The 19250-nt window shown below is 44.8% G+C and overlaps 2 protein-coding genes across 3 annotated transcripts in view; one reads left to right on the plus strand and one right to left on the minus strand.

The window, feature by feature from the left end:
• HS3ST1 (heparan sulfate-glucosamine 3-sulfotransferase 1) overlaps nt 1-1111 on the minus strand; it is a 33926-nt gene extending 32815 nt beyond the window's left edge. The window contains exon 1 of one of the 2 annotated variants that reach the window (XM_047799182.1): nt 756-1111. The gene's annotated coding sequence lies outside the window, so the exon portion shown is untranslated. The other variant, XM_047799183.1, reaches the window with a different exon arrangement.
• LOC125138148 (dachshund homolog 1-like) lies at nt 814-18343 on the plus strand. The gene is made up of 4 exons (XM_047799408.1): nt 814-878; nt 965-1200; nt 10326-10412; nt 18020-18343. The coding sequence occupies exons 1-4, from the start codon at nt 814-816 to the stop codon at nt 18058-18060; spliced, it is 429 nt and encodes a 142-aa protein (XP_047655364.1). The 3' UTR covers nt 18061-18343.
• Nucleotides 18344-19250: the final 907 nt, after the last annotated feature.

Consider the following 19250-nt stretch of genomic DNA (forward strand, 5'->3'; position numbering starts at 1 on the left):
GAACGCCCCTCCTCCCTCACCCTCTGCCGTCACCACCCAAGGTGCTCCAAATAGAAATGGTGACAGGGGATAGGGGGAAAAAAAAGGTTAAAAGTAACCTAAAAAATCAGAACTGTGCATAATTGGCATTAGGTAAAGAGGCTACTTTGAGTCCTCTGTCGCATTGATCTCTCTCCTTCCAGCCTCCCCAACCCTTGGGAAATGCCTCATCTCTTCTCCACTTTATAAGCAAGCCAGAAGAAGGCTTCCCCATCCTGGATGCTCCCTCCACAGACTGACTTTTTGCTGACTGTATCACCGCCCCAGTTCCCAGCCAGAGTGGTACCCAGTCTCCGCTGCGCTTTGCGCTCCTCCTGACCCGCACGGTCGGTCCTAGGGAAGAGCGCTGGGGAGGAGCAAGTCTCCTGACTCTGCGAGAGGGTATGAAGAAAGAAAGGAAAAAAAAAAAAAAAACAAAACAAACAAAAAAACAAACAAACAAAAAAAAACGATGCACTAAGTCAGAAACCTGGATACCAGCTTGTAAAAACCAGCCCCTGAAGACTTGCAGAGATGAGGGCAAGGCAGGAGGTGAGGAGGATGGGAAAACCTCTGATCTTCGCTTCTTTTTTTCTCGCTATGTCCACTCCACTTGTTCCAGCCTCAACTCACCTTGGGCTCTGCGCTCGCCCTAAGTGCGGGATGACAGGTGAGGGCACCTCGACGGCCCGGTGTCTGGCTGCTCCCCAGACTGGCGGCCCCCGCCCCGCACTCACCTGAGCGGCGCTACGATCCAGCCGGTCAGGCACCCGAAGTCGCCTCTCGGGCTGGGCCATGGGCAGTGCCTTGGAGCACCAGCGGCCGGCGGAGCAAGCCTCGGGACAACCCCGGGCAGGCGGGTGAGGCAGCGGTGCAGGCACCCACTGAGACCCGGCAGTGGCAGTGGCGGCGGTTCTTGGCTGCCGGCGCGCCGGGGACTTTGCAGGCTGGAGACTAAGCGATCAGACCCGCTGAGGGGAGGAGCGGGAGGAGGAGCAGGAGCAGGAGGAGGGGACGGAGGAGGCCGGGCCCTGAGGGGGTGCGCGTTGGGCAGAGGAGGATCGCGAGCGCCCACTGCTGCCCGGCCCGCCCTGGTGCTGCCCGGAGTTGGGTCGGGTCGTTGCCGGGCTGGCTACTCAGAGCTCCCGCCAGCGGGGCAGGACTCTGGACTCTCGCTGACAGGTACTGAATGAGTCGGTCCCGCCCACCTGGCAGGGCAGTTCCTTGGGTTTCAGTGGGGGTGGGGAGGGGAGGTTGGGGAGAGGACCAGCGCGGCTTGGGAGGCTGGGGTGGGTTGTGGATTGGGTGATACTGCCGTCGCAGCAAACCTGGGATGTCCGGTCTCCTCTCTCTGTCTTGTTAAGGCAGGGTAGGTCCGAACCCGGAGCCCACGTCTTCCTCCACTTTCCCGCATCTCAAGGTTCGCTGGACCTGCGCCCCTCCCGCATGCGTTAGCGCCTCTTTCCTTCCGGGCAGGTGCTACCTTAGGCGTCAGTGATCCCCGCACCGCCTAAGAAGCAGGGGGAGCCATCCTCAAGCATTGGCGCTGGGCCCCGACGCCAGCGGCCAGGCAGCCCTGGCCGGGATCCGCGCGAGGAGCCCGCTCTCCATCGCTCCGTGTCGCCCTTGAACACGTCCTCCCTCTTTGGTTTCCCGTCCGCGAGCGTACGCGGTTTCACCAGGAGAGCGCAGAGTAGTCAGCTCTGCCTCTGCTCTTGCACCAGGATTGCAAAGGCCAGCTCCTAAAAGAAGCGAGTCTCCCTCTCACCTCCCTGCGCCCTGGTTCCTGTAGCTGGGAAGTGTTGTGTGAGAACTACACAGGCGTTCTGCAGCTCTGTTTCAGATTTAAGATTTCCGGGGGGTATGGGATTGGAATCCCATTGGAGAAACTGGGCTGCCTGCCTACCCTAGCCAAAGCAAGTCGCCCTCAAAGGCAGAGCAGCAAACAAAACAGAAAAAAAGCAAAAGAAAGAAAGAAAGCCAGGTGAACATCAATTTATTTTAGATAAAATTTCAGTAGATTGATCATATTTTAAATATTGAACGATAAATATTTGAAGGATTCGAATTTGTCCTTTAAATTAAACAAACAAACAAAAAACATTTCATTAACTTTGCTTAGATTAAAAATACTTTTCCATCTAGATAAGGGATCCTGTAGGAAATTGACCCCTTTGTCATGTGATGCTGCCCACTGCTCTTTTAGAAAGCAAAACACAGACCAGCATTTTCTGGCTAATAAGCCAGTAGCATCTGGAAAGCCAAGACCCAGTCTTATTTTGGAAAACAAGCTTTTTTTTTTTTGTAGGGCTGCACCACACACCCACCCAGGGCATATGGAAGTTACCAGGCTAGGGATTGAATTAATTGGAGCTGTAGCTCCCTGGGCTACACCACAGCCACTACATCCAAACCATGAGTGTGGGACCTATACCACAGTTCAAGGCCACCCGGAATCCTTAACCCCCTGAGCAAGGCCAGGGATAGAACATGCCTCCTCATGGACACTCGTCAGGTTCCTTACTCTTGAGATGGGGGGGTGCTCCAACTTTGAGGGTTTAATGACCCTGCTAATTTCTTTGAATCAAAGATACCTATTTTATTTTTTTATGATTTTTTTTTCCTTTTTATGGCCAAACCTGTGGCATACAGAAGTTCCCAGGCTATGGGTCCAATCAGAGCTGCAGCTGCAGGCCTAAGCCACAGCCACCTCCTCTGTAACCTATGCTGCAGCTTGTGGCAACGCTGGATCCTTAGCTCCCTGAGCTTTGTCAGGGATCGAACTCACATCCTCATGTGCTAGTCGGGTTCTTAACCCGCTGAAGCACAACGGGAACTCTGATGTGCCTATTTTAGATGAAAAAAAGAAAAAAGAAAGAAGAAAAGAAAAATACAAAAGAAAGTGAAAGAAAGAAAAACTATATTTCTATTTTAAATAGTCACTTTAATCAGACTTGTGGTTGCCCCAAGGGTCAGATTGGAGGAAGGTGGTCAGAAAGGACAAACTCCTTGGAGTTCCCCTCGTGGCGCAGTGGTTAAAGAATCCGACTAGGAACCATGAGGTTTCAGGTTCGGTCCCTGGCCTTGCTCAGTGGGTTGGGGATCTAGCGTTGCCGTGAGCTGTGGTGTAGGTTGCAGACAGGGCTCGGATCTGGAGTTGCTGTGGCTCTGGTGTAGGCCGGTGGCTACAGCTCCAATTAGACCCCTAGTCTGGGAACCTCCATATGCCGTGGGAGCGGCCCAAGAAATGGGAGAAAGACAAAAAAAAAAAAAAAAAAAGAAAGGAAAAACTCCTGGTTTTATGATAAATAAGTAGCAGAGACACACTATACAACCCCATGGCGTGGGTTAGCACTGCTGTATGGTATAAAGGAAAATTGTTAAGAGAGTAAATCCTAAGAGTTCTGATCACAAAAAATATTTTTTTCCTTTATCCTTTTCTTCTTTTCTTTTTATAGTCTAAATGAGAAGCTAGATATTAGCTGAACCTGTTGTGGTCATCATTTCACAGTGTCTGTAAATCAACCTTTCATGCCATCTGCCTTAAACATATACAGTGATATAGGCCAATTATTTCTCACGCTGGAAAAAACAAAGTCGGTTTAAAACCTCATTTTGAAAAGGCTGAACATTCAAATTTACATTAGCTTTAAAAGAAGTGCTTTTTCCTCCTATTCTATGAAGCTTCGTAAATCATGTGTGAGGTGGCGCGGGTCAAATGGTAGTTTAAGATATACCCTTGCCAATTACTGGTGTCCTTAAGCTCCTACCAGCAGCTAAGCTCAGCACAGATCATGAGTTCTTCAAAATAGGGAGCAGCTTTGATGTTCTAAGTTGGCATGATTACTTTTCCTTAAGAGTTCAAAGTGCTTTTGTGCCCATAGTCTGAATTTCACAACTCATTTGTGAGATGCAAAGGGAGGCTGGCAGTGATTCCGTTTGCACCCCAGGAACCAAAGTTAGGTTAACTGATCTGCTTAGTTCCCTGCTCGGAATCCTAAAAGGGAATAAGAACCACAGGCCCCAGCCTGGAGTCTCTGTGACAAGCTTCACTTGCACCAAGTGACTCCAAGCAGATCTGGTAACTGGCAAGAAGAGGAGGACTGGAATTTCAGCTTCTCTTATTTTTTATATTAAGTAACATTCACTGATCGATGATCAGTATTCTCATGCTTAGATAAAGAAAGTATTCCTTGGTTATCGCGTTCTTAGTTAGCATTCTATCTCTGCCAAAACATTTGTCATTTCTCTTCAACAGCCTTCTCGGACCTCCTTCTGGGCCAGACTCACGTTTCCCTTTCCGTATCCCCAGAGCTCAGCTCTGTTCTAACAACACAAACACTGTTCTGACAATATCTGCTTAGAGATCTGTCTTCCCCACCAGAGTAGAAATGCCTTGAACATGGGGAATTCTGTTATCTCTTCCAGAACCTTCCACGGTGTCTGAAACATAGGACACTCTCAAAAACAGTTTGTAAACTGAACTCCCCTGAAGGAGTCATGGCGTAGGTCAGACATGGTTCCATTTCAAAGTTGGCAGTGGAAGAACGGAGCCCAGGAGTTGCTGTTGTGGCTCAGCAGGTTAAGAATGAGACATAGTGTGCATGAGGATGCGGATTCGATCCCTGGCCTCGCTCAGTGGGTTAAGGATCTGGTGTTGCCGCAGGATGCAGGCAGTGGCGATGAGTTATCGTAGGTCACAGATGCGGCTCAGATCCAGTGTTGGTGTGGCTGTGGCGTAGGCCTCAGCTGTAGCCCCGATTCAGCTCCTACCCCAGGAACTTGCATAAGCCACAGGGGTAGCCGTAAAAAGAAAAGAAAAGAAAAAAAAATGGAGCCCAGGAGACACAGTGGCAGTCAACTAGAAAAGGCAGTGTCATTCTCAGATGGGTGACCTAAGATCCTTGACTCAGGGTCATCAACTAGGAAATGAAAGGGTTTTAAGAGGTGATTTTTTAGCACCGCATATTTTAAGATGCCAAAGTCTTTACTGAGCACCTTGTGCGTGTGTGTTTGCCATCATGCCTACTGAGGAAGAGATGGGAAGATAACTCATCGCCACTGCCCTAGGAAAGCAGAAAAATCTTATCTCAAGGAGGATCAAGATGGACATCCACAAGCCATCTCTACCGAACCTCATTAGCATCAGCTACGTTGTAAATAGAATCAGTGAAGTTGGACACTGTGTCCTGCAGGAGATAATGTCTGCAGGAGAGAAATGGGAGCAAAAGTAACTGGCCTGTGTATTGTTGGGGCAGAGGGCAGGAATATCTTCAGCCGAGACCCATGCAAGGCTTTTGCGCCAGGTGCTGTACCAAGGAGCTGCACCTTCTTGGGTTCTTGCATTGGCCTTCGGAGGAGCTATGATTTCCATGTTTTACAAAAAACCAAAGGCACCGAAGTCTAAAATCATGACCTGAGTGAGTGGAGTCAGGAGGGCACCAGAGGGGGAAGTGATCCATCCACGGCAATAGACTCCTGATCCAGTGCTCTCTGTAACTGAATACCTGGTGTAAGTTTGATTTTGGTATCTTTTGCTTATTTACTTTCTCGCAAATGTATGATGGAAGAGAGCGGTCAGGAGATGGGAAGGAGAGGGGGAGAGAGAGAGGGAGAGAGAGAGATTGTTTCCTCGGATGATATGCAGGATCCATGGTTACTCTCCCTGCCTGGGCTCAGCCTGATGGTATCTGTAATGCTACCCTGTACAGCCTCAGCCTTCCCTCCCTTAATGGCTGCTTGAATGTTTCAGGTTAATAGCATGAATATTAAGGAGTCCAGTGGGATTCTTTATAAGCAGAGGAAATTGGGATCAGGTTAAAAATCCAATTTTAATAAACTTTCCAAGTCCTGATTTAGATGGTTGCACTAATGGCCCTTCCTGCTGAATCATCTCAGAAGTTGATGTATTTTTAAAAGGTCCTTGTTGCGTGGGAAGCTGGATGGGTACGGTTTAATTGCATACTGGGCATTCCTGTCTTCATAGAGACGGCCTTGTGGACACCGAGGAGAGCAGGTGTGAAATGCCGCCGTCCACAGAGCTGCTTGGGTAGAGGAGCGGGCGTTGGATGTGGGAAGGAAAGTTTCACTCATTGGACGAAAAGGAAGGGTGATTACCCTTGTGGGGAAACTGTATCCTCAAATAACTCCTCTAATTTGATTGTGCTGAGGTCTAGAATTGTTTCTCTTTCTTTTGATTTGCTAATTAGCTGGAGCAGACAGCTTGTGAGAGAGAGAACGAGGGCCAAATCCAGAAAACACGTGGGGCTGTGGTTCCTTCCTGTTCACGCGCCCTTCGCACGCCTCCCCCACCAGCCCACCCAGTTCCCCACTCTATCTGTCCTCGGGGAAAACCATCCCTCCCCCGTGATTAATGGATTAGTGGATGTTTTTCTGAAGACAGGACTTTTATCCCCTGCATGACACCAGATGGAATCTAGCCACATGCGGTTACAGGGTTCAGTTCTAACGTTTGCCTTTGCAGGGCCTATCCTTCACCAAAATTAAATTATAGCCATGATTACATTGGTGTAAAAGTGAATATATTTTTCAATTTCTTTACCTATTTTCTGAGACCTCTTCTGATTTTATTTTATTTTATTTTTATTTTTTAAATTTTTTGTCTTTTGAGGGCTGCACCCACATCATATGGAAGCTCCCTGTTCGAATCGGAGCTGCAGCTGCTGACCTGCACCAGAACCATAGCAACACAGGATCCAAGCTGCATCTTTGGCCTACACCACAGCTCATGGCAATGCCAAACTGAACCTGTGACCTCATGGATACTAGTCAGGTTCGTTACCACTGAGCCATAATGGGAACTCCCTGATTGTATTTATTTTATTTTAATTTATTTTGTATTTTATTTTATGGCCTCACCAGTGGCATATGAACGTTCCCAGGCCAGGAACTGAACCCACACCGCCACAGCAACCCAAGTAGTTGGATTCTTAATCCACTGCACCACAGCAGGAACTCCTTTTTGATTTTAAAAGAAATTAAAACACTTTTGAGAGGCCCGAAAGTATCTCAGGCTCTTATGTCTTCTTAATGGTGATGCTGGTTGTGTAAATGATGCTCCTGAGGGGATGAATTCTTAATTGATTTGGGCAAAGTGTGTATGATAAGCACAATTTCATACTCATACCGTATGGTCCATTTGCCGTGTTTGGTAAACCACTGTAGACAACATACTGCTTATATTTCTGATCCTGTGTCAAACGTGGCCTCAAATTACACACATCAGGGCTGCAAAAATTGCAGTATCGCAGGCCTGAAGTGGTCCCCTTGTTCAAATGATTAGACCCTGCTGAGTGCTGGCAAACCTTCAGGGCCCTGCGAAATTGTGGCACTCTCTTTGATTTCAAGTTTGCTGGGACCAAAGCTGATGGATGCTTTGATGAGCGGGTCTTGCAGATTCTCTCTTTTAGGCCTTATTCAAGGATCCTGAGAGGTTCAAACGCTTCAGGGGAAAAAAAAAAAAAAAGTACATATACCTTTTCCTCTCCCTCCAACCTTATCTGTTCCATGGAAATATTTACTGGTCCATCCTACAGAGCAGCCCACGGTAGGTACCTGGGCCCAGATTTATAGAGAAGGATAAAATGTACTCCCTAACCCCAAGCAGCTCACAGAGGTGCAGAACAGAAAAACTACAATCCAATCTGATAATTGTCACGAGCCCTTGGTTCTCTGTATATTAGGAAGGTCAAAGGAACATTTGCGCCATGATTCTCAGATGCTTACATCCTACCCTGAACTTTCAGCTTCAAGCAGCACATGCTATTTCTAGCCGCTGCTGTCTCCTCCCAGAGTCCCCCGACGGCCCCCAGAGTGTGGCCTGATCGTCCCTGAAAACCGGCAGGGCTGCCTTCTCCCTTCTAAGCCTTGTTTTGATCCCAGATTTAAAATAGAGCCAAAGCTATGAGAAGAGTCTTGAAAGATGCTAGTGTTCGCTTTTGGATTTTGGCTCTGCTTTTCTTATGAAAGCGTGTGCAATGACACTCATAAGAGCAAGCTATATATATATATATATATACTTTTTTTTTCTTTCTCCTTTATGGGAGTAATAGGTATGTCATAGGATGCTTTGGAGCTAAGACAACTGATCTCATGAAAAAAATAGTACTTTATATTTAAAACCCTCAAGTTGACATATCTCAATATATTTGTAACAGTGTTTATTGAAAACTAATGTAAAAATGTCTAACTTATACGAAGTTACCAAATACCATCAGACAGTGTGGGAAACAAGAAGGGAGTAGATAGAGGTGAATAAAAGTCTTGCCAGTTATCAATAAGCTTAATGCTGGGATATTTGAATACAACCTTCTTTTATCCCCATTTTAGACAGGGACATAGAGAAGTGAAGTAACTTCTTGAAGGGCAGATAATGAGCAATGCTGGATTTAGAACCAGGTCAGCAGCAGGTCCTTCTCTGTGTGTGTGTTTCCTGTCTCATGATACATTTTTCTATGTCCTCTCTTAACTGTGTGTATGCACTTTATAAAAGTGGAGTGCAGTGGATTTTTATGTCCTATCTCCAAATGAAGAAGAAGAGACCTGGGACTCTCTTCATGCCTTGAAAATGTACTTGCATTTCTAGGAATTTATGCATAAGGTGTTTAAATCCAGTTTTTGCGATATTGTTATAATGGCATTTAGTAAACGAATACTAGGCTTAAAAGCTCAGTGTACATTGTAATTGTTTTTCTCTCCGCACATACAATCAGCCCTTAAGTATAGTAGCTGTTATGAAGATGTATTTCCAGCTACCTTTATCTCACATTGGGGCAGCTTGATTTCATGGGGTGCTTCGGTGCTCAGCTCTGGTGTCCAGGGTCACTGGTTCACTTCTTCCAGCATCGGGTAGGTTTCTAGCTGGTCCTCTGTGCCAGGCACAGGTGGGCTCTGGAGACAGAGGTGTGAACTGGAGACAGGGCCCCCTGTCGTCTGAGAGCTGAAAATCAAGAATGTGCTCCTACATTCTTTGGAAGATTGAATGCCCTTTGCAGCTCTTGTTCCTTATTTAAATCAGACTGCCTTTCTGGATTCGCCTCTTCCTAGAAGCTGTTCTGGTTAGCAGGGACACTCTGCCCGCCTATAGGTAAATAGATGGACTTATTTGCTAGCAATTTGGGAAAAAATAACTTCAGTTGTTCCATCAGCTCTGCCTGCAGGAAGCCTCCAACCTGCTGGACCTCTCTGCTTCTTCTCTGGGGTCCTGCCCCATGGGAGAGAGGTCTGCTCTGGCCTGGCCTGGTCTCGTGTGGTTACCTCCTCCGAATACTCTTCCCTCCTTAATAAAGGTCTTATTTAGCACTCATCTTTCTTGGTCTTTATTGCACAGCAGGAAGAAGGGTGCTACTTAGGGTGGTCAGTTTAAAATCCCCAAACTGATTAACTCCCTTGATCCTTTTCTTTCCTGGTTCCTAATTCACTTATTCCTTGTCCACATCAGCATTCATTATATCATGTCCTGCTCTCTAATTGTTGCCGTGGGCTTCCTGGGGTAATTTTAGGTCTATTATGTTCACAGCCTATGCCTTTTAAGTCCTATTCATACTTAGAAAGAGAACATGAAGTGAACTCCCCCAAAATAAACATTCAGGAGATATACACTCCAAGAAGGTGGGTTCTAAAACCAGATTGCTGGAGTCTAGACCCAATTAGGCAGTAGGAGTTCTGTGACGCTGTCCAAGTTACTTAGCCTCAGTTTCTTCGTCTCTAAAATGGTGAAAATATGGTGTTCCCATCGGGGCTCAGCGATAATGAACTCAAGTAGTATCCATGAGGATTCAGGTTCGACCCCTGGCCCCATTCACTGGGCTGCAGTGTGAGCTGTGGTGTAGGTCCCAGATGCAACTTGGATTTGGCATTGCTGAGCCTGTGGCATTGGCCAGCAGCTGCAGCTCAGATTCAACCCCTAGCCTGGGTAATTACATATGTTGCAGGTGCACCTCTAAAAAGGCAGAGAGAAAGACAGAAGGAAAGAAAGAAAGAGAGAAAGAAAGAAAGGAAGGAGGGAAGGAAAGAAGGAAGGAAGAAAGAAAGGAAGGAAGGAAAGAAGGAAGGGGGAGAGAAGTAGGAAGGAAGAAAATAAAGAAAAATTAAAAAAAAACAAAGCTTGGATGCTGCCTGAGTTGAATTGTACTCACTTGAAAGGCAAGTGACACTGAAGAGGCAGAATGAACAAGAAGAGCCCCAAGCCCGTGGAAAGTCAAACTGGGCCATTAGCTCTGAATAGGTGAGAATGGAGGTGTTCCTTGTGCAGGAAGGAACACCTGCCAACTCCGCTCCACTCACAGGTGTGACCTGCTCGGGCATGAAGGGAACTCTCCACACTTCCTCTTTCAGCACCATGGCCCCCAAAGACATCCCAATATCCAGAACCTGTGAGTATATTATCTTCTATCACTTATCAGATTTTATATGTATATACAATGAGCTAATATATACATACATGTTTTATACATATAATGAGCCAATATAATATTTTATATACATAATGAGTTAATATGTTAATATTAATATATGTATTATATATGGCTTATATATTTTATATATAATGAGCTAATGTATATCTACACATATATATGTATATATATAATCTTATTTATGAGCTGAATTGTGTCTGCCCTCAAATTCAGATGTTAAGTCTTAACTGCCAGTGGAGTTCCCATCATGCCTCAGTGGAAATGAATCTGACTAGTAGCCATGAAGACACAAGTTCGATCCCTGGCCCTGCTTAGTGGGTTAAGGATCCTGCATTGCCGTGAGCTGTGGTGCAGGTCTCAGACATCTCTTGGGTCTGGTGTTGCTGTGGTTGTGGCGCAAGCCAGAGACTACTGCTCTGATTCAACATCTAGCCTGGGCATCTCCATATGCCATGGGTGTGGCCTTAAACAAACAAACAAAAAAGGGCAAAAATAAATAAATAAATAAATAAATAAATAAATAAATAAATAAAGTAAGTCTTAACACCCAGGATTTCAGAAGATATTTGGAGATAGGTCTTTACAGAGGGAATTAAATGCAAATGAGCTCATTGGAGGGGGCCCTAATCTCATATGACTAGCATCTTTATATGAAGAGGGGACTCAGCCACAGACTTGCAGGCAGGGACCCCCATATGATGTCACAGGCCAAGGAGAGAGGCCTGCAGAAGAATCAACCTTCCAACACTGTGATCTCAGACTTCTAGCTTCCAGAACCATGAAGAAATCGGTTTTATTCATTTATTTATTTTTGTGCTGCACCCGAGACATACAGAATTCCTGGGCTAGAGATTGAGTCTGAGCTGCAGCTGCGCCCTGTACCATGGCTGCAGCAATGCTGGATCCTTAACCCACTGCACCACAGCACGAGCTCCCAGGAAATAAGTTTCTGTTGTTTACGTCATCCGGTGTGTGGTACTGAGTTATGGCAGTCCAAAAAAATGAATATAGCTGCATAGACACATGGTGGTTGGTTGGAAGAGAACAGAGAATTCCTGGTCATTACTGCAAATAAGGACACTGACTTTGCAAGGTCATGTTTATGCCACAGGGCCCAGATTCTTTTCTCTTTGCATATATACTATCCAAATAGCCAATGAATATTCTTAGTATATTTCGAAAACATATTATAAAACAATATACTCACCACATACCCTTCAAGTAATGCTAATACCTCAGTTGAAGTGATAGCCGGTGTATTAGTTATATACTGCTGCATAACAAATTAACCCTAAAGTTAGTACCTTAACACGCATTTATTATTTCATTGTCTGTGGGTCAGGAATCCAAGCACAGCTAAGCTGGGGCCTCTGGCTCAGAGTAGCTCAGGTTCTAATCAAGGTATTGGCCTGGACTGCAGTCGTGTCTGGGCTCGGTGTTGGGGGATCTGCTTCCAAGCTCTCTTCCATGGCTGTTGGCAGGATTTAGTTCCCTGCAGATTGCTGGCCTGAGGGCCTGGTTCCTCATTAGCCATTCTGAAGCCTCTCTCAGTGCCTTGTCACATGGCCTCTCCATAGGGTACTGGGCCTCGTCTTCGAGCAAGTGAGATAGCAAAAAATGCAGCCCAGGTGGAAGGCAGAATCTTTGTATAACCTAACCTCGGAAGTGACATCCTGTCACATTTATCATATGTCACATTATTTGGTATAAATAAGTTGCTAGGGTCCAGCCCAACATATGGGATGAGGTTACTGAAAAATAAGACGTCCAGGAGGTAGGGAGGCAGTTTAGAAGCTGCCTGCAGCAACAGCCAAGTCCACCCATGAGCAGGCAGTGACATCAGCCTCATAATGACTGTTTGGCTGACCATGTTGTAAGATGCCATTAAGTGAGAGATAATCCCAATTTCATAAATATTAAAATGTAAAAAAAGAATCTTAAAGTTGGTGAAATATAATGTTATTTTTTAAAAAATCCTTGAAATGACACCCTTAAGTGATGTTTTATAAAATTTTTCTCGTAATTTTCACATTAGCTCTGTAATTATATGTTATACTAGAGAATAAAGAAAGCCAAAACCATGGAATCAAATGTTGAGCCACTTAATTAGTAAATCATTCAATCAGTCAAGAGATGGATACTACTGTGTTCTATGCATATAAACCAACCCTAAAAATGTTTGACGTGGAGTTCCTGCTGTGGCTCAGTGGATTAAGAACCTGACTAATATCCATGAGGATGTGGGTTTGATCCCCGGCCTCGCTCAGTGGGTTAAGGATCCATTGTTGCTGTGGCTGTGGTGTAGGCTGGCAACTGAAACTCTGATTCAACCCCTACCCAGGAACTTCCACATGCTGCAAGTGTGGCCCAAAAAAAAAAAAAAAATTATTTTTGATGTATTCAGAGAAAAAGATCATTTTAACTTGGCCATCAAGGGGGCCCTCCTTCCAACTCGTTGGTCAGGGAACAGAAGGCTTCAAAAAAGTAAGGGGTCTGGGCCACATCCAGGAGTTATGGGCTTGGCTTCAAAAGAAGAGTTTCAATGCCAAAATTCTCTATTGAGTTTACTGGAAATATCAGAGGGGAAAGAAGCATTTACAGGCCCCAAGTGATACATGAGCAAGGGCTGCCTGTCACTTTTAAACTTCCACATCTCAGTACTAAAGGTTAAGCTAAATTTTAAAGTTTACTTTTGCCATTATTTTATTCCAAAGTAATACTTGCTTATTATAGCTAACTTGGAAAATCACCGAAAATTAGAAAGAGGGGGGTAAAAACCAATGAAACCAGTAATTCCACTACCCAAAAGCAATTCCAGGATTAAGACTGAGTAGATAAGAGCTGAAATAAAAAACAAAATTGAAATTGCCCATTTGTTGTACTGGAGTGTTTTTAAGTCTGTGGCATTTAAAGCTGTTTGTGTTTAGCTTTATTAAACATGACGTTTCTTGTATATTTGGATTTCTAATTTCATAGGAACAGGGTCAAGCAGGGGCCAGGTTTTTGATGTCAAATGATCAATTGGTGTGTACACTTCAATATTTTCTTTTGCATAGAAAGTGAATAAAGAAATCCTTATCTGATGCCTGAGATCTAAAGAATGGCAAATACTCAAACAGTCAACTTTCAACGCAACTCTTGAACCAGGAAACGAGGAAGTGGGTTGGAGACGTAGGGAGGGGTCCTTGCTGGCCGCCACAAGGCTCCTGCACCTCTTCTCCATCACCCCCCTCCTTTCCCAAGTCACCCACTCTCCTGACTTTTAATATTAGAGATTAAATTTGCAACTTGGAACATTATTTAAATGCCATTGTCCAGTATTCTTCTGTGACCCAGTGCTTTTTTCAGCATTGCTTATGACATTCATCCACCATTGCTTGGAGATGAAGTTCATTGCTACTCCTGGATCACATTACATGTATGAGTATCACAAGGTTGTTAGTTCTACCATTGAAGGTGTTCAGATTGCTTCCAGTTTTGCACTTTCCCAAATCATTCCTATGTAAGCATTCTTTTTTGGGGGGTAGGGGGTGCCACGCCCAAGGCATGTGCACATTCCCCGGGCCAGGGATCAAACTTGCACCACAACAATGACCCGAGATGCTGCAGTGACAAAGATCCTTAACCCAGTACACCACAAGGGAACTCTTATATGTAAATATTCTGATATATGATTTTTTTTTTTTTGGTGCACTCTTATAAGTGGGGATTGCTACATCAGAGGGCTTGCAAAAGTCCAGCTTGAGTGGTTAAAACACACCATTGTCCAAGGAAGGGAGGTGGACTCATTCTGCGCAGGTAGTGTTTGAGTTTCCATGGCTTTTCTGTTTCTTCTCCAGCACTTGGCAGCCTTAGTCTGTTTACTACCAGGAACTCTCCCTAGTATGGGGTCATCTTGGTTTTAATTTGGACTTCTGTGATTATGAATAAAGTTGATCACTTTTTTTCTAGGCTAATGACTCTTTGGATATCTTCTTTTATGAAGCGCCTATTCGTGTCTTTTGCCTTTTTTGTTGCTGTTGTTGCTGTCATTGCTTTGTAGAAGACCTTTATATGTTTGGGGAAAGTTATTGTATTGTCTTTTGAGGGCAGTACCTGCAGCGTATGGAAGTTCCCAGGCTAGGGGTTGATTCAGTGCAGTAGCTGCCAGCCTACACCACAGCCACAGCAATGCCAGATCCAAGCTGCATCTGGAACCTACACTACAGCTCACGGCAATGTAGATCCTTAGCCCACTGAGCAAGGCCAGGAGTCAAACCCACATCCTCATGCATACTAGTTGGGTTCATTTCTGCTAAGCCACAACGGGAACTCCTGTATCTCTGTTTTCTTGTCTATAAAAGGGCAATAATAAGAATGCCCGCATCTCATGATGTTGTTGTAAGGATTATATGAGTTAATACATGTAAAACTTAGAACCATAAGTAGTACACAGTAAGTGCTCAATAAATGGTTAGTGTTGCTATAAGCCAGGTTCACATGACTAGCAGCTCGTAGACACAGAACTCCAAAGAGGGCTTCTACCTTCTATTCACCAGACATTGCCTTGCAAACAGCAACTTACACGTCAAGAAAGATAGGAACTCACCATATTCACCCCAGTTGTGCCCACCCAAGGCCCTAGTGGTAGCTTTAGAGAGAAATGCTGGTTGTGATTTTATTACCATCACCACGATATTTTTAAAATAATAAGGAGTTCCCATTGCAGCGCAGCGGAAATGAATCCGACTGGTATCCAGGAGGATGCGTGTTTGATCCCTGGTCTTGCTCAGTGGGTCGGGGATCTGGCGTTGCTGTGGCTGTGGCATAGGCCAGTGGCTGCAGCTCCAATTCGATCCCGAGCCTGGGAACTTCCACATACTGCTGGTGTGAGCCTAAAATAATAATAAATAAATAAAATTGAATTCTTCCTCTAAAGAGAACAAGGTAGTTTTTTCATTGAAAATGACTGCATGGTGCAGGTGGCATTTGGCACGTTGATTCCAAAAGTTTTAACGGAATGATTTTGTACCAGAAGGTTTACAAAAAAAACAAAAACAAAACACCTCCTCCCCCAATACAGGAATTAAATGTATTAAAAATTAAAGGACGTGCAATGAAGTATTTTAGGCTAAGGGCCCATCCCTGCCTTATCCAACCTCCCTCGGTTCACCAGCCACACTTAGGAAAAAAGTGACATTTTTTTCTCTTCTACTCTATTGGGAATTACTTTGCTTGTGGTGGCAGGGCACTAATAATTTCTTATAAACACATGAATAAACAAACTGTTATCAGCCTGCTTTTGCTCCCTCCAACTCTGAGATTTTTTTCCTAAATAGATTAAGTAAATTCTTTTTTGAGGAGGGACACGTGCAGAGGACCATAATTTAGGCCTTTACAACCCGAAATGACAATCTTTCGTTTGTTATTCCTCACGGAGAACAACTACAAATATCTCCCTTCTAGGTCCCTTAATTAAATTCAGCTTCTTATATCTTTTTTTTTTTTTCTTGATGCACTCCCTTTCATTCCTGGATTAAGCTAGTTCTTCATACTGTCATTTCTCAGCTATTTCTCAGCTCATTTAAATTTCTGGAAATTTCTTTCCTGAGTGGGAAGTTTATTTTTTCACTTTTCTCCCCAGGAAAGAAAACCTTTTCACTTAGACCAGAGCTAACTAATTTATAAACAATCACTCTGAAATGTATTATCCTATATAGTAAGTCTATGTTTGAATACACAGTGATTTTGGAAATTGGGAGTGACTGGCTCAAGACTGTCAAAAAAAACAGTCTTGGAGTTCTCTGGTGGCTCAACAGGTTAAGGATCCAGAGTTGTTCTGCTGTGGCTGGGGTTCGATCCCTAGCCCAGAAACTTCTGCATATTAGGAGTGCAGGAAAGAAAGAAAGGAAGAAAGAAAGGGAAAGAAAAGAGTCTTCTCCATTCTCAAAGTTTCTTCTAAAGACTTACTAAGTCTTCCACCGAATTTTGTCCCCTCAACTCCCACAGACTGTCTCTGAAGATGCCAAAGTAAACTATTTTATTTTCACGATATGTTCTCCCTGGCTCCCTATATTGAGTTAGACATACTTGCGTGTTGCCGTGCCTTACAGCGCCCCCCGGTGGAAAGACTGATTTTCTGTCAATGGACATCGGTATTGGCCATGTGACTTGCTTTAGCCAATGGGATATGAGCAGATCAGCCTCCTCTGAGCTTAAGATTTCAAAGGCATCCTGAGGATCCACCAACACTCTTGCTTATCTCCTGCCTTCAGTTCTTTCATCCTGGTTCCAGAATGAGAAGGCACACAGAGCCCTAGGAACCCAGCTGTGATTTCCTCTATGGCACAGGAGCAAGAACTGCATGTCTGAGGCTTGGAGATTGTTGGTTACTTCCAGGCACAGAAAGTTTGTCTTATTCAAAGCACCTTCCTGGAAGACAGGGAACGCATCTCCTTTGTGGGGTATCTTCCTAGTTTGGTGTGTGGCAGTCAATAGGAGCTAATGAAAGTTCATTGAGTAACTGAATGACTCAATGACAATCTCCAGTGAGAAGCATCTACTCTCTTCTATGGCAGCTGTGCTTTTGGAAAGTATTTCTCAGCCTGAGTAGAAATCTGATTCCTCAGGACTTCAGAGAAGGGTATCGGTTCTATCCTTTGGGCTCCCATAAAACCATCTGATAACACGTGGAGAAGACAGCCCTCTAATGTTTGAAAACAGAGCTATTCTGCACTCAGGTATTCGCAGGTTAAATAGTCCGAGTCCTCATTTTGTTATATTCCCTGCCTTCCTCCTCAACCTCCTGGGGGCGCTCCTTTGCAGGCAAGGGATGTACCCATGTCCCCTCTAGAATGTGAGATGTGGAAGGAGCAGCGGCCTCCGTTGTGGTCAGAGCAGCCCAAAGTGAGAAAGGCTTGTCTCCTCTGGAGTAATCCTCCCTCTGGACAAGGAGTGAGTCTAAAAGAGCCTTTGCTGTTCTTGGCAGCCACATAACAAGGCTGACTCAGACTGAGTCAATCAAATCCCTTAAGCCTTATTCACAAGTCCTTATTACCCAGCTCTGTCCCAACTTGTGAAGTAGGTTGAGGGGACCCACATGTCAATCCCTAATACTTTTCCTTGTGAAATGCTTTCCCCCATTTCATTTGGTTTGTGTTTTCTGTCTATTTGGGAAAAGGGAAGTTTTGATTTCTGGGAATCGGAGCTCAGCAATTAGCCAACAGAAAGGAGAAGTAACCTTGTCCCATCAACTCCGGCATGATTAGAGAAGCCTCCATTATCTGGTCCAGGAGCCTGTACTTAACTACGTGGTACAGTTCATTGCCAAGCCTATGGTGTCTTTGCTGAATATCTCAAGGAGAACAGAAGAGTATCGAGACCCAGGACCAAGCAGCTTTGTTGATGTGTGACAGATTCAAAGTTGCTGCCGTGATCTCACCCTGTAGTAGTCAACACCTTTGTATAATTTCCTCTGCAGAGTGTGTGGGCACATCCTCTAACTTGCTTCAAACCATAGAATATGACAAAGGGTATTGAGTATACGCAATTATATTACATGAGATTGTACATTGTCTTTCCAGCAGATTCTCCCTGGCTAGCAATGGAGAAGCCACGCGTGTTGTGAGCTGCCCTGTGGAGGATGTCACATGGCATAGAACTGAGAGTAGCTTGTGACAGTCAGCAAGAAACTGAGGTCTTCTGTCCCACAGCCTGGATGGAATGGATGCTGCCAACAGTCACGTGACCCTGGAGGAGGATCTTTTTGAGACTTGCAGTGAGATTGTAGCCCTGGCCAACACCTCGATCGCAGCTTTTAGATGAAGCTCTGAAGTGGAGAATCTAGCAAAGAAAAGCCTGGACCCCTGAGCCATAGAAACTGTGTTATAATAAATATATGTTGTTCTGTGCTTCTAAGATTCTTGTAAATTGTTTCTCAGGGATATGTAACTAATAAAGCATGAACTTAGGTGATAGAAACCAAATTCAGTTGGGAGCCAAGGACATCATGAAGCCCAGAAAGGATATACCATCGTCTTTGTTTTGGTGAGTTGGACTGAGTTACAGAATCTTTGATGGGACCCATGTAACCTGACACCTTGATGTTAAAAGGTCACCTTAATATCTAACCTCAGACAATAGAGATGTTTTCTGTTGTTTTCCAGAGTGACCTGCTCATTCATCTCACTCAATAGCCTCAGCTCTCCCTTTTTCCTACCTTTGGAATCTTTGGTTCTGTACCCAAGTCTGAATGTTTTCTTCCTGCCCTTTAGTCTCTTAACTTTTTTTTTTTTTTTTGGTCTTTTTAGGGCGGCACCCATGGCATACAGACGTTCCCAGGTTAGGGGTCAAATTGGAGCTGCAGCTGCCGGCCTACACCACAGCAACAGCAATGCAGGATCCAAGCTGCATCTGCAACTACATCGCAGCTCTCTGCAATGCTGGACCCTCAATCCACTGAGTATGGCCAGGGATCGAACCCGCATCCTCATGGATACTAGTCTGGTTCATTACCACTGAGCCACAATGGGAACTCCTCTAGTCTCTTAACTTTGATTCTCCACTGGAGCAGGGGTCCTAGTTTTCATGTCTTCTGTACTTTTACTGAGTGGCATTTCGATCTTGGTTTTGTTCTATTTACACCTTCCAGATCTGGTTCTCTCAGACCTCCCACCAAATGAAGAGCCTCTGAGGTTCTAGACCCTTCAATGGTGACAAGCCTCCAGCCAACAGTGTGACATTCACCACAATGACAGATATCGCTGATGTCTATGGGGTCACCTCGAGCCATTTTGTTATTCCCACTGGGGTTGTTTT

The sequence above is a fragment of the Phacochoerus africanus genome, chromosome 10, assembly GCF_016906955.1.
Source record: "Phacochoerus africanus isolate WHEZ1 chromosome 10, ROS_Pafr_v1, whole genome shotgun sequence".
In the NCBI taxonomy this organism is placed as follows: domain Eukaryota; kingdom Metazoa; phylum Chordata; class Mammalia; order Artiodactyla; family Suidae; genus Phacochoerus; species Phacochoerus africanus.

Excerpts from the sequence above, each read along its gene's own strand:
- LOC125138148 (XM_047799408.1), top strand. The coding sequence starts at position 814 with ATGGGCAGTGCCTTGGAGCACCAGCGGCCGGCGGAGCAAGCCTCGGGA. Across the intron at positions 1,201-10,325 it reads CTCTGGACTCTCGCTGACAG|GTGTGACCTGCTCGGGCATG; the intron begins GTACTGAATGAG and ends CTCCACTCACAG. Across the intron at positions 10,413-18,019 it reads CATCCCAATATCCAGAACCT|ATTCTCCCTGGCTAGCAATG; the intron begins GTGAGTATATTA and ends TCTTTCCAGCAG.